Source organism: Dromaius novaehollandiae, chromosome 3 (assembly GCF_036370855.1).
Source record: "Dromaius novaehollandiae isolate bDroNov1 chromosome 3, bDroNov1.hap1, whole genome shotgun sequence".
In the NCBI taxonomy this organism is placed as follows: Eukaryota; Metazoa; Chordata; class Aves; order Casuariiformes; family Dromaiidae; genus Dromaius; species Dromaius novaehollandiae.
The window spans coordinates 114,767,412-114,794,011 of record NC_088100.1 but is presented as its reverse complement, the minus strand read 5'-3'; the positions used below and the strand labels follow the sequence as shown (position 1 = coordinate 114,794,011).

Here is a 26,600-nt window from a genome sequence, read left to right as displayed (position 1 = left end):
TGCTTATGATCACAAAAATGAAATAGAGTGGAAAGAAGAGCTGATCAGGTTGCTCAAAACCTCTAAGAACAGTCAGTTTGTGACCCAAATCTTCACGTGGGAGCTCATGATTCCTTATCCTACTCCAGATGGCTCTGGTTGAAGTTTACAACCTGAAGCACTGTAGAAACATGACTAAACACATCCTAATCTGTACTTTTTTGCATGAAGAATACTATTTTGTAATGTTATACAATATACAGGTATTCCTCAATTACACATTGACCTCAAGGAAGTGTGGTTTTTTTCAGCATTAACCCACAGAAACCTCAATAAGCCAGCAAGATCTCGGAGGTGACATTCCAGCTCCAATGAGGCCAAGCAAGGCAGGGTGGAGTTCAAGGGCCGCTTGCTCACCTGCAGCATGGATGGCGTAGGGCTGCCTTCACATGGCGAGCCAACACACATGAAAAACTAAATGAAACAAAAATACCCACACTCATCTCTGGAAAATGGGAGGCAGGCAAATGATGCAGTTTTAGGGGGCAGGGGGGCAGCATCATGACATGACAGGGATGTAAACACTTACCAGTCTTGCATTCATTCACAGAGTTCCCCAACAAAGACTTATTTTCACATAGGTGTCCTTAATACTCCCGTGCAGATGACGAAAACCCTTTCTTACCTTTTTATCAGGGTAAAAAATTAATGCAATTGCTCCCTTCATTACTTCTGTTACTGTAATTACTTCTGGTACAGTAACACTGAGTGGCTCCAGCTGCGGAGGAGGCCTCACTGTGTTAGGCACTGGATGCAGGTGCACCTGCCCAAAGTGCTGCCCAAAGTCCTAGGGTAAGTTTAGCAAATAATCTGAGCTCACAATTAGGAGGACAAGTGTTTAATATATAATATATATTTATATATTTAATATATAATACATATAGTCTCTCCTCTAAGTGCACACCAACACCTGAGGAAAAGAGGAATTAGCATTTTTCTCTCCAAGCTGCTGTTTTAAAGAGGAAAAAAATAAAAATAAAAATAAAAAAACCCACCACAACGGGCCTTCCCTCCAACCTAGCCTCCAAAGTTGCCTGTCACCCTACAATTGGAGCAAGAAGAGAGAGAGGAAAAAAAAAAGTTAAGAGGAAGGTGAGAGGCAAAATTAGGGACTAGAGGTTTGCTGAGGAAGGGTTGTGGAAAGCTCTCCAGCATCACACTGGGGTATGCAGGTAACTCAACACGAGTATATCATAGGACTTATGCTCATTCAAGCCGGGGTTGAGTCAACGGACAACTCCGGATTAATAAAGAAAGATTAAAAAAAAAAAAAGCAGGCCAAATGCTCCGCTGGGGTAAATCAGGAAAACTCTGTGAACTTTGATGTAAAGACTGATTTAGAGCAGCAGAGGATTTGGCCTAATGACACTGAAGTGCCGAAACCTAATGAAGATGAAAGGTGCTCACAAGCAACAAGCCCGAGCAGCAAAGAGCTGACTGGCCCAGCCAAGCAGCCAAAAGGGATGGCTCTGTCACTACAGCATTTCAGAAACATAATGCATTTCTGCTAACAACTTCACAGTGCTGGCAGGTATCCTTGGCTCTCACTGACAATAAACTACTTTCTATGCAAACTGCTAGATCCTGCTGGCCCGAGCCAAAAACAGCACAGCTTTTCTAAAACATGTTGCCCTCCCTCCTCTCGTCTATCGCTTTTATGCATTGTTTTGATGGTGGTGGTTTGGTTTTTTTTTTTTTTTTTTTTTTAAACTAGCTGCATTATCTACCTCAAGAAAGACCACACTAATTCTCTTAACAGAGCTAGGCTCAATTAAGTTAATTGGAGCACACTGTGAAGCTGTCCTTTCACTTTTCTCTTCTGCTGGCTGCACATCTGTGTGGTCACTACTTTGGCCCCACAACCCTGCAGGTAAGCAGCTGGTTAGCTCACGCACACTGGTTTCTCCTAGGGCAATCAGGGACCTGCTACAGATTTTCCCAGGGTAATCCAAGCTTGGGATTGCATAAACACTTCAAAAATGGATTCTCCTTCATTGTAGTCTGATTTGGGAGATGTTTTCCTTTCGGAATCATCAGCAGGAAAGACCATCCTCCTTACATCTGATTGCAAAGCTGTGTTTTTATGTGTACTGCTCCAGGTGGAAAGGGACACAAGGATAGGGATGTGCATCTGCCAGGCCACCATCATTTTTAATACTTGTATAGCAAGAGTGGGAACACAAGAGCTCTATATAGGCCTTGGCTTGTTGGAGACAGTGTGAAATCATATTTATTTTGCAAATACAAGTCCTACAGCATTAGGACCTGACAGACACACAGAACACATGCCCCAACTAGGAGGCTGCCCTGAATGCTGCAAGGAGCCACAGGGCAAACGTGCACACTCGACACGGGAGGAAAAGTGAAGACTCCTGCACAAACCAGCCACCTACCACCACATAAGGGAAGCAGAAGGCGGCATTTACAGAAGTTGCTTACAGAACTATTTTGAGACTCCTGGCAAGACCGGTATTAAATGGAGCAGTACAGGAATGACAGCTTAACCATTTTCACCTGCTCATGCAAGATGGCAAGGTGAAAGACTTCTGCTGCCCTATACCACCCACCAGTGCTGGGAGGAGATCTGCCTTAGGACATTTCTCAGGTGATGTAGGCAACTCAACAGGAGATGCAGCTGGATAAGGAAGCACAGACTGATTCCCTGCTGCTGAGCAGCATCTGGCTCCATGCCTGCAGGCCTCCTTTCCGCTCAGCTTTTGCAAATCCTTATGGAAAAAGTTTGATGGCTTTGGCAAATGAAGAGTTGCAGGATTTCTCCTATCCTAGCTCTTGTAATTCATTTCTCAAGACTCACTCTCCAGCCAACAGCCATTAAACTCAGCCAGACCCTTGTGATTATATTCACCCTAGATGCTTTGTGCCTTTTCCAGGGAACCACCAACTCTGTAGCCCATCAGGATTTCATACCTGGCTTCCCAGCTGGTACTGACACATGATATGGCTCTCAAACCATTCGTAGCTCAGCCCAGCTGAGCTGCCTCTTCCTCTTCATTCCTCTACGCACCTCCCACAGCCTGCTTTCCTAACAGCCCCTCTTCCCAGCACATCTGTATGAACTCCTGCCTGCCAGCACATAATCCTCAGCTGTCTTATACCCCCAGTCCCTGAGCCTTCTCCAACTTTCAAGAAATTTGTGAAAAGGGGGTCAGAAAAAACAATTTTGGCCAAACAGGAGGAAAAAAAAAGCTGAGTATCCAAATGGGTTTTGTTCTGACTATTTCTCAAATAAAGCACTTTTGATTTTTTTCAGGGCATCGTTACACAGCGATTCAAGTGCCAGCCATAAAAAACAAAAAACGAGGAGGAGGCAGCACTGGTGCCCTGTGGCTCAGCTATCAAAGCTCTCAGTGGGGACACAGGAGACCCAGGTTCAAATCCCCTCTCTAGATAATTCAGGACAGGAATGTCATTGGGGCTCTCCTGATTTAACAAGACATAGCTCCACAGCCCAGGGAAGCTGTTCCTCTATGTAGAGGCAATCAAATTTAACTGGGGCAGAGACCAGCACCCAGCTGTCCTCCACCCAGACCAAAGCTCTAGAAAGTCACTCACAGGCTTTCCCTGCCCTGTTTGTTTGTTTATGAAGGGCTAAACAGCTCCAGAGGAGACAACACCAGCACCCACCCCAAATGACCTCACCTTTCTGCTGACAGACTAGGCAGCAACACCTGGATCCAAGTTCTTGCTCATAGCTAAAAAGGGGCAGAAACAAGGTCAAAAATCTTCTCCCCTTCCCCCCCACCCCGAATATCTTTGTCTGCCATTTATTACAATTTTTGTAATAACAGCAATTGTTACAGAGATAGTCTTTGTTTAAATATATCCTATCCTCTCCCAATCTCAAGACCCCTTCAGAGGCATCAGGTAGGCTCTCTGACTCTTTCAGCCCAGAAACCTTTCCCAATCTCAAAGGTACCACTTGGTATGGACAAAATATTGCCTTTGCTCCACTTCATCCCTCATGCACACCCTCAAAGCAGCAAGACAGAAGACAAGGTACCCATCAGAGGAAGACACAGGCAATGACTCTGGCACCATATAGCCTCCACTCTCAGGTGTACCTACCCTCTTGGCTTACAGGTCTCTAAAGATGAGTCAGATACTACTCCTGCTTGCCTCGAGGCAGAGGCTTACCACCTTTCTCCTGGCACAGAGCACACAAAACATCAACAGCTCAAAGATCCTCCTGGCCTTCCCAGCCACTATCTGCCTTATAAGCAACAGCTGGGCAGGAACCTTCTGAGTTCAGCTGCAGGTAGGAAAACCAGAGCGTGCTCTTAAGGTCTAATGACAATTCATTCTATTACTCCCACAGCACAGCATGAAGACCTGTCAACATGGTGACTTTTGGCTTAAAAACAAAAAGCAATAACAAAAAACAAAACAAAAAACCCAAACACAACTCTGTACAGCTACCTACCAAATGAAAATGGAGTTTTCATACACATGCTGTTTGAGTCTTCCTCTACTCCCATCCTGAAGTCAAAGAAAACTTTTAGGTCAGCCAGTGCTTTGGAAAAATCCACCCACGGTATTAAGATTGCACACAAAGCTTTCAGCTGCTTCCAGGTGATGGTCCTGCCAAGCTAGATGCTGGTGTTAACCCACTGAACTCTACAGTGGCATCTCTGATTAAAGAGTGACGTGTAAATGAACTCACTCCACCCAGAACATCCAGTGACTGGCACAGGAGAGTCAGCGAGGAGGAATGTTGTTTAGGAAAAGCAGGTAAACTCCCCTTTTCATGACACCCACCTTTCTGATCAGCAATGCCAGTATCAGACAGGTGGATATTGAAGCTCATCTGTCTTTTAATTTGAAAGAATATTTTGTCCAGTGGTTTCTCTGAAACCAGCTTTTCCCGCCCTTCACATTTAGTTTGGCTTCCCCTATGTGTGCTTGTGGCACTGCATGCATCTCTGGTTGTGCAGGGGATATTCTGTATGCACCATGGCCCAGAAGCACGCACAGCTTTTATATTATCTAGAGCACTTTACATAGCAAAGGGCAGATGATGGTAACCTATCTTTGTAAAAGACAAAAATCTTCTACTGCATCATTCAGAGAGACATACCATCAAAACTCCTCTCCAGGACTGGGAAAAGCAAAGGTAAAACAAGCACGTATCAGAGCCTCTAGCCAGAGTATGAGGCAACAATTTAAGAGATTGAAGTTTAATTCCCACTCTGTCACAAACTTGCTATGTGACCTTAACCAAATACTCTTGGTCTCTGTTAATAATTTCATCCTTCACCTGCTTCAGCTCTGTACAAGGCCTGTTTCTTCCTGCGCATTTGTATGATTCTTGGCACGATAGAGATACAGTACCTAAATGCAATCACGGCAGAAGCAGTAATATTGAGGAAGATGCTGCCCTAACATGGAGTACAGATTGAAATCTAGATGCGGTGTAATACAAACTAACAGTTTTACTGTTAAGGGATTCACACATTTTCTCACACCCACTAATTCAATGGGGAAAAAGCAGTTTTCTTCTTTCCTTATCAACGTTAGCACTCTTAGTTGCTGCTGCCAAAGTCATGAGGACCTAAACTCATTAAATTAAAAGGAACATCAGGGAGGTGCAGCAATGACATGCCCCACGGTGTGTTACTACGTCAGTAACGGAGACCCCCCACCGCGGGAATCATGCATCCTGATTACCAAAGATGTTTGAAAATTAGCAGCTCAGCTAGCAAAAGAGAAGATGTTTTAACCTTGAGCATGCTTGTCCTTTCCTGCTTCCTTAAAAATTGAGAAGTCTCCCCAAAAGTGAGCTTAAGTAACTATCTATACAGACTGCACGCGGTCCCAGTCTTTCCCCCTCCCCTGTAAAGCTTATAGCCAAATATACTTTGCCAAAATATTTTTTGTCAAAAGGAAAGTACTTTTTCCTCAAGAAAAACAGAAGAGAATTTAGTTGAAAAAATCTCTTTCATTAACAAGGAAGTATGCAAGAAGACTGTTTTTTCTCTAAATTCATGTGCTCTGTAACATTTTATTATTAAATAACCATTTTGATATGGGTTTTTATTTACAAATAAACAGGAGATTTTTAATAGCAACTACTCAATAAAAAGCTAGCTCTTTTCAGGCCTAAGTTCACCATTTCAGTAAAATACCTCCTTTTAAGACCAACACTTATCTTTTAGTTAGTGCACAGATTCCTCTGAAACCCATGGATTTCTGCACGCACTTCACCACCATCCTGAGCAGTGGTGGTTTATAAGCTTAGTTAAATGAACTGAAGTAAGATTTCCCGTTTAGTACCTTTTGTCAAAGATCTACATAGGATATGAGATTAGCCTAGGTTTCCATTATTATTCTTTAAGAGTTTGTCCAGAAAATTGTTTAATTATTCATAACAGTGTGTCCATTAAATTGGCCAGAGCCTTCTTGCTTTACTAATAAGGGCAAAAGAAACACTTTAGCCCCTAAAAAATACCATTCTTTTTTAATCTCTCTATCACATCTCCTGTGATTCAGCTCCTCTCTGAACTAAACTGTATTTCTTCTTATAAAAAAAATCTTTTCGTGCCTCAAATCATTTTCACTGTTCTTCCTTGGAGCTTCTACTCTGTCCCTGCTGAAACCACGTGATGCTCAAGGTGGAAGTTTCCCACTACAGCAGCACTCTAGTATTTTTAGCCTGATTCTCTATTACTTTTGTTTCTCAGGGGAATCTTAACGCTTCCACCAGCACATTAATCTCACTAACAATTCACCTTCTACAAACAGATCTGAATGCTGTTGATACTATCGCTGATGCTTGGCAGCTGCTGACCACCAAGCACAATTTTGCCTGCACCCCTGGTAAAGTACATCTTTTCTGGCAGAATTATTGCCTGTTTCATCTACCCTGTGATGTTCCCCAAAATGGCACCATCTCCTATTTGCAGCCAGCAAAGCATGCTTTTTGCCCCCCCTGCTTCTGGGGCGGTTGTAGAGATTAATTTTAGGGATAGATGGAGCAGTGTCCTTTGCATTACCTTGGTGTAGATGCCAACAATTCTTTTTCCTAATAGAGGGAATTAAAATTACAGAGGAAGTTTTTGGAGACATAAAAGGAAGATGGGCAGTAAATCTCCCCCTCCCTAGCACCTTCTCAGAGCAATTCCTTCTCTGATCTCAGCTCCCTCTCAGCCATGCTCCTTGCTCCACTCCCAGCAATGGGCTCTGGACAATCCCAAAATACAATCAGACTCCCAGGCTACTGTTTCCTTTTTCTGTATTTCACTAAAACTCCCTCCAAGGTCCTTTTCTTATATCGGTAACCTTCTCAACGCAATTCGCCATGCCTCCCTACTCTCGGCAATCTAAAAATGCCCTGTTCAAAATCTTCCAAGGCCATTGTCCAGAGCATGGGCTTCATCTAAAGCCCAGTGAAACCAACCAAAAGTTTCCTCTGGCTTCAGATCAAAGGCGAGGAAATGATAGGCAAGAACTGCAGCAATAAGCCATTTTACTGGAGCGACTTTGGGGAGAGCTGTGTTACAGGTGGTTGCACCACAAGTCACGCAGGTCACTCGCACATCATGGTTTTCTTTAGTGATGGTAGGCAGCAAGGAAAAAATAGCAATCATAAATTATTAAAGGCATCTAAAAATAATCTAAAATTGATTTTCTATCAGTAACAGTATTACATTTTATGTAGTTCCAAGACCCTGTGGCTGCCTGAACTGGGAAACCAAGGCCACATATGTCTGGGAAAGCAGTAATTAAGCTCCTCAGTGCTATCCAGCCGATCCTTTTTTCCTGGAAGGCTTGAACAATGTCACACAGTAAGAGGGTAATTCTCTGGAGGAGGCATTTACCTTTAAAAGGGGCGGAAAATGAGTTGTATTACAAGTCCATGTGACGTGGGCAAATACTTGGATTTTTGCAGGGGACAGGAGGAGGGGGTTTAGCCACTGAACTGCTCCTTCCCCCCACATCAGTGTATTTTTCCCCCTAATTTTGAGCTGACATGGTGGGAGGAAAGACTATTTGGGGTGAGATTGAATGTTTTAGTCAACTTGGAATAAAGTGTTTCATTTTGGCTTGGGTTGTTCTCTTTTACACTTTTAGCTAAAAGTAATTCTGTAGAACAAAATTTAGTCCAAAAAAAAATCCTAAAGAGGTGCTGGAATAAAAAGTTGCAGCTCTCCAAATAAGCAAACAACCCCCCCCCCCACCCTTGTAGATTTGCTTGCATAATCAGCATTTTGTTTTAAATAATAATCTATTGATGCAAAAAATTTAGCCCAGCTCCTCCACATTCATAAAGAAGTCATAGCATAAAGGAGTCCTGGTGGATTCCTACCATAATACAAATAAACACAGCACATTTCAAAATGGCAATCATATAAAAAATGTAGACTGGCTTAGAGTTATCAACTGAGTTAGATCCGCATAACTGTTCAAATACAATTTATCACAGTGGTGTTATATTCACGCACATTATTCACTTTGATTTTTAAAAAGCACAGATGATTGGAGGTATTGGCGCAAAGTATAGGCTGCATTCAATGAGCATAAATTTCATAGCAAGTTGCCCTACATTTACCCTGCAAAATGGAAGGACACCAAATGAAATAACAACCTGCTGGACCACTGTTTGCACCTGCTTCTTCCACCCAAAGCGGGGCCAGACATGCAGGGAATGACTCGATGAGGCCAAGGCTGGAAGTAAATGCCAGCAAAGAGCATCCTGCATCTCAAAGCCATGCCTCTGTGAAAACTGAACAGGTGCAGCGGTCTCTGCGGCATCCATGACGGCACGCACACAAGTCCGAACCAGCACCATCAGCACTGCAAGCAGCACCGATCTCCAGACACCTGTGACGAGCTCCCTGCAGCCAGTGATGGTACGCAGCCAGCCACCATGCACAAACCTGCCTCCGCTTCCAGAGAGCACACACAACACAAACAGTATCAAAATGTGCCAAAACCGAGGGGATAAAGGCACAATCAATGGCTGAGCAGGCCTACACACCCGGAAGATGTGCATTTTCCATGCTGCGCCCAGGCAGCAAAAAGCACCTCTGGCAATTGCCACTACCTGGACAGACAAAAACCAGGTACAGAGACGAGTCCTAAGGGTATAGATCCATGTTAGAGAATCACGTACAAAGAGTAAGAGCAGAGATGGCTCCCCCAGCAAACATGTTCCTCCCGTGGATGATGTATGCAACAGGCCTGCTGCGTCCCCTCCAGTGAGAAGGGTGTTGCAAGCACTAAAAAGAAGCCACCCCTTTCAGGGGGAAAAAAAGGAAGAATGTCATAAGCCCCAGCTCCCAGTCTGATATCTAAACACCAGAGCATACTGATGATAGGGTAACCATGAGAAAACAGCAGAAGAAGGGTTTTTTATGCTTTTCTCAATCAGAGACAAGGAAAAAAGGATCTTGCAAAAAATAAGCAAGAGGGAAGAGGGAGCTTTTGTGTCCAATTTCAATACAAACATGTTTTTCATGTTACAAAGACTGTTTCTCCCTTCCCTTTGCTGTGTAACTCCTTTCCCCTAACAACGCTACATAAATCTGTAACTGCTGTTTGTTTAATCATTATAATTTACTGCTTATTTGGTGCTGGAAACATGCTAGGCACTTTACAACATGGCAACAAGGTCTCAGCCCCAGAGGTTTCAACTCTAGTGTTTAACTTTCTTGTACAATACTGGATCTGGATTTGCTCTCTAAAAGTTTCAGGCTGGCAGATGGGCAGTAATTCCCCTTTCTCTGTATCTGTTCAGGAAAAGACCTATAAGGTTTGATTTTTATCCCAGAGAAGAGCACTCCAAAGGGTGGCCACTAGCCTGATAAGTGATGCTTTGCCTTCTTCCTCCATGCAACTTAATTCCCTTCATGAATGCACCTGGCTAAAATTAGCACAGAGTAGCCACAGCTATAGAAGGAATTACGAGTAGTTCAAAGAAAAGCTGTAAAGGCCTGCACCCCCCACACAAGGCTTTGGATTTTTCGGGGTGGGGGGGGTCATAGTTCTTCACTCCCCACTGTGCTCTGCTACTTCCAAGCAAGCCAGCTGCAAGTGAATGGGCTCCAAGACCAGGAAAGCCTAGTTATTCTACAACATGGACATAAGTACAAAACTTCATATGCTGCTGGATTTTTTTTAACTCCACGTTAAAAATAAAAATGAGCAAAGCACTAGCTCTAACAAACCTTCCAGGTGCCAGGAGCATTCCTTCTCTGACCAACCCTCAGCATTATCCCTTCTTACCCATTCTCCAGCCCACAAATGCTTCTCTATTATTACCATGAACTGTGACAACTAAGAGTCCGAGCTGCATGCAGGTTTTTGCTCTCCCTCAGACTGATGTATGTATCAGCAAGCCAGGCTGAAAATTACCTTAGTGACATACAGTATTCTCCCTATGCCACCTCCTTTATTAAATATTGAAAGAGCTATTACCTTTCAGGGATGCCTGTGCGCTGGCTCTGTCCATTATTTATGGCATGATGTATTCATTATGCATTTTATCCCATGCTCCTATCTGCTGATCTCCTAACAGTCCCTTAAAAAACAATTTCAAGCAATTAATCCTACCCTGACTACAGAGAAATATATACAGAAGCCCTAGGACATCTCTTTCTGATATTTATTAAAAAGAAGTAAATATATCTAGAAATTAATCTGGTAATGAGGAAAGAGAGGGACAAACTGCTCAGGTAGAAGCCACCCATAATGAGTAAGGGAGATGGGCAGGGAGATTTACAAATGCTTTAGAAGGAGGTTAGGAATAGGCCCAGATAACTATTCTGAGGATCTCAGTTTGAAAGGACACTGTGGACTGGCAGATGACTGCAGAGCATGCAAGCAAACAGGGTCCTCTGAGTTAATCCCGCTTCTCCTCACGGAGAAATCAGGACCAGACACAGATTCAGGTTTGGAGAGCTGCCTGAGATAGTTTTGTGGGAGCAAAGTCAAGGGAAGAAACCCTCTCGGAAGGAAGGCTCTTGTGTTTTTCGAGTTTTATTTGGACTACTCAACTCTCAGTTGAAGGAAGAGATCCTGGGCATCAAAGCAACACTTGCTAAGAATCTAGGATGACTTTTTTGCTTCCTTTGCAGTTTGCCACTACTACTTGATGGACATGCACTACTAGATGGACATGCATCATAAACCCTGTGGGCTGGGAGCCAAGGGCCAAGAGTGTGCACATTCTCCATTTGATCTTTTCCACGAGATGCGCTCAGCCGTGGAACAGAAGAAGGAAATCTGGCAAGGGAAAAGTTAAGCTTTGCTTCCCTTCTGCAGCTTACAGTTGCCTGTTTTGGCTACCCTGTCCAAGAGCAGATGGAGCTCCAGTTTGTCCCAACACTAAGGTAAATGAAAACAGCAGCCAGCAGACCTAGAGAGAAAAGAGCACCTCTCTGCAAGACAGTGCTGACCTGCTCTGCCCACCCGGAGTTCTTCAAGCTCAGGACTACCCTTAAGGCTGACATTTGTGCTACATGATGTCCCAGCCTTGCAATGCTAGCAAACATGAATGAAGCTGAGGACAGCAGCCAAAAGGGTAAGCCTCTTGCTGATGCACCTTCTGGCTTTCCCCACCACCTCTCTTAGGAAGGCTGCCACAGACAGCTCACAGTTCACAAGGGAAGAAAGAGACTTGAAGCCCCAGAGGAAGAAGTTATTTTGATTAACCAACTTCTTATTCTTCCAAAAATACTTCCGTTTGGGGAGGGAGAAGGGAACAGAGGACTTCACAAAGATGGGACTGGAGGACAGACATAACTGAGAACAGAACCTGCAGTATCCATGTCAGAATACAACTGCACAGTTACAGGACCACCTTGCTGATGAGGAATTTAGGAAAAAGGACAGAAGGTAAAGTTTAGGCCATAGCTCTAGAAGATGATCTTATACAGCTTATTGGCAAGTCGTATCAGTAGGCAGCAGATTTTAGTTTCAAGGTGCAGATATACATGTAAAGGAAAACAACAGAATAAAAAAGGGTTGTGTTAGCTCTACCAGAAAAATCACAATCCTGTTGAGCCAAGCTACAACAGCATGAGCATTTCACAGTGTAAGGGCAGGCTTTCTCTAGCATCACCCTAGTCTGAGTTAGGATGTACTTTTGGCGGAGAACTCGCTCAGGAATCGGAAAGGAAAAAAAATACCTTTGGGGAGGGGATTGGTGTATGTGAAGCACTCCGTGTGTCTGTGAATCCAAGCAGTTTTCTATACAAACTGACTCTGCAAGAGATGGGGTGACTGGCTCATCACAGCGAGGGCTGGAGATGGCAAAGCTGTGGGGTGGCAAAGTCCACCAGCCGTGGGAAGCACAGAGCTGCAGAAAGGTACATTTTAACAGGCCACACTAAAATTGCCAGCTTCTTGTCTGCCCAGAAAAACTAAGATGTGACCCACTGCAGGTTTCCTCACACAACACGTTCTTCAAATATAACTGCACCATTAGATGTTGCTTCCTTTTTTCCTCTTCCACATGGTGCTGCAAGCCATGGCTTATTACACCAAAATACCTTATTTTTTCTGCCTCCACAGTCCTCCTAGCTTCAGATCACCAGCACAGCCATTCTTCCAGTCAACAGGTCTCCCCACATAGATATCTCAGGTTGCCCCTTGTCATTTCCTCCTTCAGACTGAGTTGAAAGCCAGTCCCTCATTCGTAAGAGACAAGTTTGACTGTAAAGCCCAAGATCAGCTTAGCACTGGGATCTTACCTACTAGCTACCCTGGCGTGGATGTATGCACTGTAATATCCATGTGCATCGATGGGCAGGGAGAACATATCCAGTATCCTGCTTGTTTGCTGCTTCTTTGTACCATTAAGGTCACTTTTCACAGTCTCATGTGAGGAAATTAGCTCTGGGATTCCTTCCAGACAGAACTAGTCTTGCGCATCTTTGCTAGCAGATCTTGCATTTAAACACAGTCCTCCTGTTCTCTCTCCTAGATTAATATGGACATGTTGCTTATTGAAAAACTACTAAAGGGTTGCAACAAAAAAAAAAAAGAAAGGAAAAGAAAAAGAAACTCTAGAAAAATTGAGAAAGCACCTTGTAAATTCTCACATATCAGCTTATGTAGGTGCAAACTAGGAAATGCACTCCATAATTCTGGAAATACTTCTTTCAGCACTTTTCTGAAGAGTCATGGTAATGTACAGAAAAAAGTACAATCATAATTAATACTCTTTCATTTTGTGCAACTGGCTTATCAGAACTAACCTGCATACTTATCATTCACACAGGGAAAAATTACACTTCCCAGGAGTTTGTCTTCTGATTAAACATAGAGATTATAAGTTCTCCAGCGCAGAGCACACGGGTCAGTTCGTTAACCAAGGCATGCAACACAGAGCACATTCCTAATTTCTCAGGGAGGGAATGGACACGGCTGCCATGCCTGAGCTGGGAACAGCACTCCCTCTGCTCTCCTGCAGGGGCACAGAGGGGATCACGAGCCAGGTTCCCATAAGGGATCTGTGGGTGATATAAATTCAGCATGGACTTGTAACCATCTGCTTCACATAGGAAGTCTCTGAGCAAGGGAAGAAGAGGGAAATGGCATGACAGTGTGAACGTGTGCTGCAATGCACTGATGCAAGTCTAGACAAACAGACCCTACAGAAAAGCTCCAGATGGCACAAGCTAGAACAACCCTGTGGCCTATTCTGATTTTTCCCTTTCCACCATGAAAAAAACAGTATGAAAGGAGATAACGGTCCAAGATGCCATCTAGATGTGCAGAAACATGGAGACTAGAAAACAAGAAACCTGTTGTCTCCATTCCTCAAAATAATTTAATGAAAACTCCATTCCAAAAGTAAGTGAAGATTCAAATAAGATCTTTGTCACCCTTGATATCAATACAGAACGCCATCACTAGCTTCAATGGATTTTAGACTAAAATCCACTATCAGGGTGTTATTTGCATACTAACCTTTTTGAAGAATTTTGAAGGGGTTGTACTGTAGCAACCCTTGAGTGAAATTTGTAGAGATTTGTTTTGCAGATCAATGAAAAGACAGCCTGTCCTTACAAGCAGGTGACATGAATATACTATCTGTCCTAACTGCTCACTACTCTCGTACTCTTTTCACCTACAGAATATTTCTCTATCTGCTGAAAAAGGCCCAGACACAAAGCAGAAGCAAGTATCAGTCACGAGCAGCACACCACCACCTCGGCCTTTTTTTCTCTGAGAAATGAGCCTGACCCACCAGAATTCAGTCTCTCACTCACACAGAGGAAATGGATCTTTAAATAAAAGCCAAACTGAAATTTTCCAAAGTATTTGGAAAATAAATAAATAATACTATAGGAAAAGAAAGTTTCTATTTTTAACCAGAGATCCTGGCTTAAAAAGGTAGTACTGTATCAGAAGCAAGAGTTTGACACCATCCTTTCTTTATAAGGCTTTAAGAACTGCAGGACCTTTTAAGGAACAATATGCATTCTTTATTTACCCTGAAGTGAGATTCTGCAGACCGGGGTTTAATTCATGGCTCTGCTATTAGCCCATGAGGTGACCTTGGACAAGTTGTTCTGGCCAGATTCTCAGCTGGTGTCAGCTGGCACTGTGCCACCAAAGTCAATTTAAACAATTTGAGGCTCTAGCCCTACAGTCTTCTGGTCCTCAGCTTCCCTATCCAAACACCACAGTCAACTGATATGCAACTCTGTTGTAAGACACTTTGGAGATCTGCGAATAAATAGTACTGTAACAAACAGGTGGTGGAATTAATGCAACTCTTGCCTCCCTTGGAAAATACATGTTTTTCACTAAAATGAAATGAAAAGCCTTCAGTAATATATCACTTTTTAAGAATAGCCTTATGATTGTGTCTTTTAAAAAACAGAGAATACCAATATTGTAGTTTTATTTTACAGGCTGTTATGCATTAACCAATGCAAAATCCCTAGAGATTTTAATTTTAGCAAGAAGCAATGTGTGTGACTGATACTTTTTTGTTGTTATTGTTCTTCTCCTTTTAAGTTTTGTTTTCTTTCCAAACTCTTCCCAGGTTTCTTTCTCGAACTGCTTTCATCACCAGTGACATGTAGGAGTGCCTGTTCATCACGCTGAGAAGCAAAATACCTGATGACTCCTTCACAGGGAAGATGGATTTCAGGAGGGACTTGGGAACACCAGATCTTGTGCTTTTCAGCACAGGAAGCACCTAAGACTAGAAAACTCTAGCTAGAATCTAAATAAGGAAGAAAAAGGACCTATTCCCTCAGCAAGACCTATCCTAGCAAGAAACTACCTTGTCCGAGAAAGACTTTCCTCTACAGCAGAGTCAGAGTACAATTTCCCAAATGAAGGCTGATTTACCTTCACAGGCAGCAGACACCAACGTGACTCCCCCTCCTCAGAGCACTTGGGTTGTAAAACTCCCAGTTCACATACCCCCGCAATCCTTCCCTATTCTAGCAAAGCAAAGGGAGTCTAACAGATTAAAACACATGCTATTTATTGCCACAGCTACTGTGCTTTTTCTGTTGCCAGAGATGAGGAAGACAGCCTTAGTGTAAAAGCGAATCTGACAAAATGTATGTGGAGGCCCTGACCCAACTCATCTGGGGCCTCCACTCACACCCACAGACCCAGGAGCTCCATTTAAACTCAGCCCCGGGCCTTCAGGACCTGCCTGAGCTACTTTGTAGAAGTAGCTATCTCCAGCTCTCCCACAATTGTGCCTGTGGACCCCTCTGATCCAGACCCTGACCTGCAAACTGACTTCCTGGCCTGACTTTAGACCTCACTTCACCACTATGGACCTGCCCTTTGGTCACTGGACTGTGTCTGACCCTGGTTACCCTCACCAGACCTGAGCCCCATTTGCTGACTTATATTCAAGAAAGCCTCAAGGCTTTCTCATCACCATGAACTTGCTTGATGATCTGGACTCTTGGTTGACTCCAGCTGTCAACTTTGGGTCTGCCCTGCTTGCCTCCTTTGGGTACTCTGGGATACAGCTCTGGTTGCTGGGGCCCTTGCCCTGCAGCCATGTTATGCTCAGCTCCCTGTCCCTTAGGGATGCCAGCCCTTGCTGCTCCCTGAAATAGTATGCTTTGGCAACTCTTTCTTGGCTCTCAGCTGATACCTAAGGCCTGATACTCTGCAACCAACCAGCGTGGGACACCACCACCAATGACAAATATATTTATCTGACTTGACACCTGGCAACTGGGAAAGCTAGAGGAGAAGGGGAAATCTGGAGTTTGCATTGCTTTAAGTGACATAACTGGTATAGGTGCTGGCCCGCATTTGGTCTAGTGACTGGTATGGATACTGCAGAAGGCAGCATTCTCAGACATCTAACTAATTAAGCATTCGGCTAACTTAGAGGATGAATCTTTAAGCAAGTACCTCTTAAGTAAGTCGTGAACACTTTTCTTTTGCCCTGGACACAGCATCAATTCTGTCTCTTAGAGCATAACTCCAGTGGAAGGTGCATCACTAGCTATGTCCTGTATAGTGGCTCCTCGGCTCTCCCAGGTCTATATGCAATCCCACTGCAATATCCTGATTTTGGACCTACCTGTGAAATTTACTGACTGACTGTTTCACCAGCATGCACAGAAAGGTCAGCAGTGAGCAACACAGAGTACTCCTGCAACCTCTATTTGGATGCTATTTTGATCTAAGAGGCTTTTATATCACTCGGTTATGTTCTTGGAAAACTCTTCCATTTCTAAACAACTTTGACTTGTTGCCACGTCTGGTTTAGCACAAGAATAAATCTAAGGAACACGAAGTCTATCATTTCTTTTACTTCATAGTCAGCAGTAAAATTAACTTTGTTTTTATTTAAATATCACCTCTTCTCCTTCTCCCTCCCCTCCCACGATACTGCTTTCTGAGAATGACTGCACAGCAAGCAATATCTTGTGCTGAGCACAACTGATTTAGCCTGTTGAACGAGCACATCAACAAGCTACACGTGGCAATTTCTTGGGAAGTTGTTTCGGGCAAGGGTCCTTTTAGCTCGGTTTTCACAACAGGGCTTGTGAGAACCCCCAGCACTAGCCAGTACACACAAGATTGTGGCAGGATATTCTCTGCTCAACCAGACCTGAGATGCAACCTGTGCTCAATTAAAATATCTTAGCCACAGCACCCTATGTTGGTTATGTCAACTGACTGGTCCACCCAGCTGTTCTGCAGCCTACATTCTTGGGAAGACTTCATGTCACCCTGTCACTGAGGTCTCTTCTCATTTTGTAGTTTGGTGAGGCTGGTATGTGCAAGGCTCTGCAGTATCATACCTCTGTACTGAGCTCTGCAGCAGCAACACAGTGTCGTTCTGTAGAGAAGGGAGCAGAGCATATATGTCAAGTAGGACTGTGGCCAAAAACCTCACCAGCTCGTGCATTCCATGGTACTTACTGTGCACAAAAGCAAAGCATGTGACAATTCATTTCTACCTGCCATCACCCTACAGAGTTGCACATTATACACACTTACTCCTTTTTAACAGCAGGAACCAAATGCTGTGAGCCTTTTAGTACACTTCATTCTGTATAATGCCATTTGCAATGACTTATGTTCTTCTCTCTCCTAAAATGAACCCTTGCAAAAAATAAAAAACAAAAAACAAAAAAACCCAACTCTTACAATAAGGTGCACTAAGAACTTGAGGGCAGATCTTCTCAGAGGAGAAAGGAATGTCCATGTAAGGCTTGTTGTTCCTCTGGTTTATGTTGCAGGATGTTCTGGCCATCTTAGGGAAAAAAAACGGTTGAGTCTATCTCTGAATGAGTATTATTTTAATAGCAGATCTTTCAGCTGTTTGAAGTTCAGTTAGCATGTTTTTGGCTTGCATATCAAAAAGATTCTTCTCCTGGACTTCAACAGGCTCTTTCACAACTTAGCTATTAAAATTTGTTTACAGTTCTTATTTAATAGGTGATGCCTGTCACAGGAGTTAACACTGCGCAAGAGACTTGGAACCCCAAAGCTTCCTTTAGAAGAGCAGTCTCAGCACCATCCAAACACACATCTTTCTCCTTTTCCATCATTGTAACAGATGAGACATGCTACATTTACACAGAGCATTCTAGCTGTGCACTTTTTATTCTTTGGTTATCACAGGGCCCAAGAGACTTTCTGAGGTTGCTTTGTAAGGACACATCAGTATACTGTGGTCTGACACATAAATCAAGCTGCAGACCTGCACTGCAATTGGGAGTCTGTCATTTCTGTGCTGGAAAAGTCCTGGTAACTTTGTCATACCTCAGGTTCCCTACTTTATAATTTGAGGATATGCTTACATGCCTTATTTCCTCTGAAAAAGCAGTGGACTGAGGAACAGCTTGAGTGAGTCAGGATCTGGTTAACCTTATATACACATCAGCCTTGTTGAAGTCAGCCACATTACTTCACATGCTGCAAGTTAAGCACTTGCTTCCTGGATCAGGGCCTAACTGCCTATGGACACACAAACATGGCTGTTATCCAAAGTACCACGCACACTACTGGAGGTATAGAAAGGTCAGACCAGACTGTGAGTCTCAGCCACTTAGCACAGCTGTTCAGTTCACAGCTCAGCAAAGGAATGTTTCAAAACAACTAAATCTGTGCCTCCAAATGAATTTTGACCCTCCCTTCCGCATAAGAACGTTTTTCTTTTAAGTAAGGTATATCCCCTTCTCCACGCATATGCTCACATCCACTAACATAACGTCCATGACCCCGCATGGCCAAAGGCAGCTTGCAAAGTTGAGTGAGAGGATGGTGTGGGGCAGGAGGTATTACACAAGAGGCATGCTCCCTCACCCCTCTCCTCTGAGCCTGCAGGCAGTTCCCAAGTCCCAAACAGGACTTGGGGACCATCTGCTTCCCACAGGCATGGCTTGAAGGCAGATGACATTCAATCCCACCTCTTTAGCAGTCCTCATTAGCCAGAAAAATCCATATAAGGCAAATCAAGTCCCAACAAGTACTGTCTCACACAGCCTTCTCCCTGGACACCACATCTGGACTCCTCTTCAATGCCTCCCTTTTTTCAGAAGAACAAGACCCAGGACTTCTCCCTGGAGTCCTTGTGTCGCACTCCCACTCTCAGGGATGCCGCTCAAACAAAATCCAGCTTAAACATCTTCAGTCCACATCAAGCTTCATCTTTTAATCCACCCTGAGGTTGTCCGCAGTTACTGTGTTCTTCTATTCATCAGCCCTCTCTACCAGATGTGATGTCCTGTCCTGTTCAGTTCTTGTTTTTTTCCCTTGTCCTCCCTTACCCCCTCTCCACCAAAAAAAACCCAACCACAGAAATCCCCTCACTTTCAGAGTTTTCTCAGCCCACTCCAAAAGGAAAGTTTAGCATCTGAAGTTTGAACCCATTTTATTTTTAAATCTGAATCTTAAGATGAAATCCAGCCATGCTGTGGTACGAATGCCTTCATTACAGATGCTCCTTTGATCTAGCTGGCTCCATTGCCGAAGCGATGTAGCTGTAGACTCATAAGTCTGAACACCCTCCTCCAATCCCAGGTACATAGTCTGGTGGTCTCACCCCATGGCCACATCCATAACGTGGCAGCTTCACCACAATCAATTTCCAGCCTAACAAAATCAGATCTAAATCTGGCCTGAACAGATACTTTTCTGACTGCTGAGGAGACATTACTTTCAGCAGAAGAGGGTGCAAGACAAGTTAAGACGAACTTTGCTGAGAGACAAAACAAAGGGAGATGGAACTGCCCCTCATGAGTTTCAAGTAGCTAACTGCAAAATTCCTGGTCAGGATGCCTTGACTGTAACTAATGCAAGGACAAGCTGTTCAAGCTGGGAAAAGAGCCTGATAGTCTACCAATGATTCCATGGAAAGGCAGAGGTGAGAAACCTTAATCCCTTTAGGGTCAGCCATGAACCCATTCCTGAACTGCAAATTACACCCACAGACTGCTTTAATTTTCACAGGATTTCCCTTTGATGCTGTGAGTAGTTCAGCTTTGGTGCAGACCAGCTGCAACGATTTACTCACTGTGTAACCTTATTCTTCTCAGAGTGTGTCTACAGAACATGATGAATAAAGTGGCAAGATTATAAACATCCTGCCCACACTAGGGCATGCCCACTGCTTCTTCCAGGGAAGTCACAGTAGCAAAAAAATTTCAGTATGAGGTTACCAGAGGCTTTCTGCATTGGTCTGACTTGACTCCTGGAGATACTGAAAAGAAAACCTACAGCATTTTTTGCAAAAATGCATCACTGCAACTCAACTACCTACTTACCAGCAATAAAAAAGTGGTGTGTCTCAGAACAGGTGGCAAAACACTGCCCTGTGACAGCAAGATGCAGGCTCCCATGACAGCTAAGCATAAGATTACTGTGTCTGTGGAAGAAACCTACATTTTTGCAAAAATTGCCTAAAGAAGTTGCACTAGCATGCTCAGCAGTAACAGAAGTAACAGGATGCATCCCTCAGGCTCTATGCTCTGTGAAGCCCATGTGGTTTTTACTTGAAAAAAACAAAATGCCAAAGTTGCCAGTGACAGGTTTCACGAGATCTGGCTCTTTTCTTTAAGTTTCAGCCTAGAGGGGACTCTATGAAAATTAAATTTTCTACTCTTCCTTGCGGACAGAAAAGCTAGAAAGTGTAATTTAAATCCTTCTAAAGATGTAGAAACCAGAAGACAAATTAAAAAAAAATTTCTAGAAAAAACAAAATCTGATGCTTTGAAAGCCAAAACCATGATTGAAAGTCTTGAGTCGTGCCTTTTGACATAAAGCAATGAAATAACCAAGCAGCTCAAGTGACACAATGTATTGTAAATTATTTCCTTCCATCAGAGGTAATTTTTCTAGCTACTACAGTTGTAGTCAATTTAAAGAGGGAAAGACAGAGATGAAACAGAGTAAAATGCCCTGGGGCAGACCAGCACATAAGAAGCAGGAGTCAGCTCAAGGGGGAAGGGAAATTTCTCAGTTGCAGGGCTGGCTGCACATCTCTCTCTGTCCCCTGGTCTCCTGAACAACTTTCCCCCATCCTAGGGTGGACTTTTTCATCATTTGACTCCAAGAAGGGTCCTGGGCTATAGGCTCCTGACTACTTCCCATATATATATGATGCGTCTAACTGAGCCCTTCATTTTGAGAGTCTGTGACCAAAAACGGACAGTGTGACCAGCCAGCCTTCTCAACACTTCTCAACTAACCATTTAAGATTAGCAGGAGGAGGGAAGGACTTAGAGAAAAAAGGTACTTAGAGGAAAACAACAACCCATGTCCACCTTACCATAAAGCCCTGCCATTCTGACAGTGGGCTTAACCAAGGGACTCTTTGCTTGCCCCTTGCTTGTCAGACCCATCACCAAGTCATTTTGGTGTGCTCATTTTGCAGAAAAGTTCCCTTATTTATCCAGGGCTACTTTTCTGCTGGGTTAGCTTGCCAAGCTCGGCTAACAGCGAGAAATGCCAGACCCCATGCAAAAGGAGGCAATGAGGAAAGGAGCAGCCACAGGCAGCAGAAAAGGCAGGCCTGAGCATTTGCAGTTAGATCAGCGTAATCTGACCAGGGCCACAAACCCTACTTTCCCTAAATGGGAAGTTAAGAAATAATGACTGTCAAGTTTTCCTGCTATTCACTATCTCACAGCCTCACAGCCTCGCATTCGAGCTCTCTATGAACAGCCTGGGAGGCTAGCAACTTTTTGCCTTCATGTCCTGCTCATGCCAATAAACCAGGAGGTCCCAAGCATCGGCATACTGAGAACCAAGATCCTGTGATTTTAGGTGGCATGCGGTAGTTTACCCCAGAAATCCAATTTTGGCAGGTTGACCAGCCTGGCACACATGCTGGTACTTCCATAAAGGAAAGAGGACTCTGAAAACTGGCAGGTACAGAGATACAGCCATTTTTAAGGCACTGCTGCAGGGAAGCCCTGAAGCACCCACAAATTAACAGTCAGGCCTACAAGCCCTGTTCTGTCAAAACTGTGAGCACGCGCTAAAAGCTAAGCACATCTTTAAGCATGTTGCCCCATGCACTCCTTCCCAAGCACAGCCAAATCCCTCTGCCAGGTCTGTGCACACATGGGCCCTGCGGTTCCCCAAGTTGTAAGCTGGCTAAATAGAAGATTTCATTCTCTGTCGGCTGTCAGTGCAGGACCTTGAGCAAGTACTAAATAAATGAACAAGTCACTTCCTGCAAGGCCAAACAAGCTCCCTGCCAAAGAGGTCACATACCACGCTCTGGCCTGATGCCTCTCCCTAGTTTATGAGGGTAAATTCCCATATCCAGGGGTCCGATGATTACAGCACTACATCTGGGCTAGGATTACTCACATGCAGTTCCCACTTCACTGAAGAGGTGAGGAAAACAACTGCTTTTGTGCTTTCATTGCATGACCTCTAAAGTTTGGTTTGGGTTTCTTGGTTTGAGCAAACCAAAACATTCAAATGAAACCAGGGAGTTTTCACTTAATTTCTAGCCAAGATCTGTCACACCAAGGCTCTTCAATGCTATTCTGGCAGTAAAGGGATGTGTAAGGATCCTTTTGAGGCCAGGCTCATGACAAAAGGGGACAGAAAGAAATAACCTATGTGGTTCTTTCCAGTCTCACAAGCTTCTGCAACCAGTGCAGGGGTGGAACGAGGACCCACTGGGATCTTTGTTCCCCGTCTCCCACCGTATCACGCTGGAGCGCTCAGAGGCTTGCTGCGTAGAAGAGTAGTAGTAAGTATGTATCATGACATGGTTGCTCTCAGCTCCCCCCCCAGCCCACAAGAAGGACCAGGCAACTATCAGTCCTATAAAAGCAGCCTGAGCTTTGGATCTGGTGCAAGACTTCAGAGCTAGTCATAATGCACCTGGCAGACCTTGCTTCACCGTTCTGAATGCTTCACTCCAGTCAAGTTAGAACAAGACTTAAAAGCAACCCAAATCTTCCATGCTTGAATCACATAAGCAACTCCATTTGCTTGGATGTGCCTATCCCCATGAGTAAGGACTGCAGAATCAGGCCCAGCTTTTCCTAACCATCCTGCCAAAAACACACAAAGAAAAAAAGAAAACTCCCACCGACAGTTGTCCTTGCTATTTTTCCTGTCTATGACTGCAACATGGGAAAACGCCTGACTCAGAAGCCTCTCTTGAAAAACCTGAAACATCACAGTTTGAAAGATGGTCTCATGTAATGAAGGATTCTCTCTTTTCCACTCCTCCCTCTCTTTACAAGAGGCATCAGGAGTCAGACTCCTAAGCATGGAAAAAAATAACTCAAACTCTGTTTGGCTCTTTCTGCAATGATGGCAGAGTCCGGCAGAATTTTAGGAGCAACTCACACTGTTCAGGTTAATGAGAAGTTTCTATAATTTTCCATCACCTCCAGCCCCTGTCAGCAGACTGAGAAGCATATTGCAGGCCAATGGTTGGCAGCTACATGTTGGGTCTGGAGAGCTGGTTTTGATCTCAGTTACACCTCTTATTTACCAGTGTGATATCCTGTATATCAAAGCATAACTGCTGATTTGCACTGCCTGAAGGAGAGAACGGGGCACTCCAGTTCTATGTCTATTGCTAGGATAAGCTTCGTATATTTGGATTTCTTCTTAATTTGCACTTTATACATTTTGGAAAGGCTGAGCCCTGTGGAACATAAAGGTCTTAGGAATGAATGTTATAATATTACTCTTTCATTACAGATCACTTAGCACCAGTAGATCTCAAAGCCGCTTGAAAAGGAGGCTTCCTTTTAGGGAGCTGTCAAAATAAGTCACAGGGAGCTAAGAAGCTTGCCCACAATCACGCAGAAAAGCAGGGGAAGTTCCCAGAACAGAAACTAAGTTCTTGTGCTCTAGCCACTACATCTCCCACCCATTAAAGACGGTGTATCTATCAAATCACTGAGATTACCTGCCCCTTCAGGAAGAGCTCACAACCCCCTGGCAATCTCTAGTCTATTTCTTGGAGGTAGATTCAAGTACGCTTACCTTTTGAGTGGGAGCTGAGTACCTCACATCCCTCTGCAAACAGAGGTCACCCATTACTTAAAAAGCTGCACTCCTTTAGATCCAGGCTTTGGCCACCTTGGCTTACACAGAGAAGGTGGATGAGGGGTAGGAGACTATGAAAACCGGCAGCATGAAAAGAGAAAACACACCATCTGAAAACGTGATTCAAACCTAGAACTCCTGGGCTGGATCACACCCAGATGCAAAGGCTTTACAGGAGCAGTAATCATTCCAGTATCTTCGTTCTCACTGCTAAAGTCTATGGCTAGCTTTACGCCACAGTCTGTCTCACTGACATCAAGGATGCTACTGGGTTGTATCTCAGTCTCATGTGCCACTGATTCAAAGTCCCCAATTCTGTATTTTGAAGTCCATGTCCCCTTCCTATTAAAAACAATGCTAAAACTGCTGAAGAACTTTCTATTAAAAACAACACTAAGACTGTTGTCCCCTTCCAACCAGCCAGGGAATGGGGAAGGGAGATGTGATTTGATATAAGGGCACTGCAGTCTAGTCAAAAGTTTGTGTTCCATCTTAAGTTACACATTTTTACAGTGGAAAAAATTTAAATCGCTGAATTAAAACTTGTGAAAATCCTTCCACCTCCTATACAACACAAATACCAATGTATTGGTATTCGTATATGTATACTATGTAAATGAGATTCCTGAGAGAACCTGAGCGACCTAAGTCCCAATGAAGAGGCAAGAGAAGCACTGGCCACTTTTGCAAATGTCCACTTGTGAAAGGAGTCTTCTCCTTGTCGCTTCTAGTCCTGCCTGGCAAGAGATATACTGCACGCCATATCAATTGTGCAAATTGTACTTCTCATCTCTTGGATCGATTTTAAAGTAACTTCAATAACAGCCAACGCAAGACAGTCACCCAAACTGAACCGAAGAAGGGGAGAGCCCTGACAAAAGCCAGCAGTGCCCTTTGGGGAACACTTCGGGCAATTTAAACAAAGCGCAGACAAGTCTATCCGCAGTACAGATTTTTACAGCCTGTGCTGCCTGTACTCAGCGGATGGAGCTCCCTTTCACATCAGCAGGAAAACTGTGTTCAAGGAGAGCAAAAGGCGCGGTGGAAATCCACACTACCCCTCAGAAAGAAGTGCGCACGCTGCATGCAGTTTAAAACAGGCTTGATATTTGCCTTTGCCCACATGATCTAAAAATTTATCGTGTGGCGAAGCTAAGTAGCAAGCGGCCACTCTGCTCCACTGCAGAACAGGCTCGAGGGGGCTCATTTTCTTCACCGACAGAAAAAAGCAGGGGGAGAGAACCGAGCTGGCCCCACGGACACGCACGGCCGAGGCCAACAGAGGAAGCATGCTCCCACCTGGAGTCTTGGCAATTTATGTAAAAGTGTCACATTAATGTCATGTAGTGATATGTGTATATATATAGTGTCAGATATTAGGGTCATGCATCTGTGTATACATGTATATGTCTGCGTGTGTGTGTGTGTATATATATATATATATATATATATGCGTATAAATACACACATGTAAGTACATGCATACACCCCTACTTACTTTAAAGGATGTTCATGTTTCTCTCTTTCCTGACCTTAGTCCTCAGAAGCAATCACCACATACGTGGAAAAACAACCGTAACTTTTCCACCACACAGATTAAAACAGAAAAAAAAAAAATGTGATGCCTAGTTTAGGGGCATTAAGTCCAAAATTTTCAGAATCCATCCAAACACTGTTATACTTCAAAAAAAAAAAAAAAATCTGTATGCAAGTGTCGGGCAGTGTTTGTCCTCCTTGCTGAACATCAGAGCATTCCTCACACCATGCTGGACACCGCGAAACCCTTACGCCGTGTCTGTTTATTCAAAAAGCAAAATTCAAGCCGCGGAGGGTACGCTCTCCCCCACTTAAAGGAAAATAAGCCTTTCTGCTCACCCGCGCACCCTCACAGTGCAAAACACCGATCGCCCGCTATCACCCTCCCTGGACAGCCGGCTGGAAAGCGATGGAGGCGGCCCCCGCGGCCGCCTCGGGGCGACCCCGGCGGAGCCCCCGCCGCCCCGGCCCCCGGCCCCGCCGCTACTCACCGCCGCGGCCGGCCGCGCAGCCGGCCAGCAGCAGCGCCAGGGCGGCCAGGGCGCCCAGCTGGCCCCGCAGCAGCTCCCCGCGCCGCCGCCGCCGCCGCCGCCGCTGCTGCCGCCGCTCCTCCTCCGCCGCCGCCGCCGAGGCGCCCATCGCGGCCGCTCCGCGCCGAGCCGCGCCGCGCCGCGCCGAGCCGGGCGCAGGCAGCGCCGCCCCTGCCCGCCCCCCGCCGCCGCCGCCGCCGCCTGCGCCGGCCCGCCCGCCCTAGGCCGCGGGCGGGAGAGAGGGGCGGGGGGCGCTGGCCGCCTCCCGCCCAGCGCCCGGCCCGACGCCTCACGGCGGTGCGGCGGCGGGGTTCCCCTTCTGTCCTCCCCGCGGCCCCCAGGCAGCTGCCCCCCGCGGCCCCACTCCCTGCACCAGGCCGGGAGGCCCCGGGGCACCACCAGGCCGGGCCCCCTGTGCCCCGGCTGCACCCAGGGGCGCGGTGCCGAGGTCAGGCCGGGCCCGTGTCCCCCGACTCAGTCCTGCGTCCCCAGAGCCAG

General features: G+C 44.9%; 1 protein-coding gene across 6 annotated transcripts in view; it reads right to left on the bottom strand.

Annotated features, from left to right (window-relative positions):
* The window catches only part of SLC24A3 (solute carrier family 24 member 3), a 255,402-nt gene extending 229,062 nt beyond the window's left edge, over positions 1-26,340 (bottom strand). For all 6 annotated transcript variants that reach the window (XM_064509884.1, XM_064509881.1, XM_064509882.1 and 3 more), the window contains exon 1: positions 26,064-26,340. In XM_064509884.1, the coding sequence (XP_064365954.1) occupies positions 26,064-26,211 (148 nt within the window). In that variant the 5' untranslated portion in view covers positions 26,212-26,340. The remainder of the gene's footprint in view (positions 1-26,063) is intronic.
* Between the last annotated feature and the right edge of the window lie 260 nt (positions 26,341-26,600).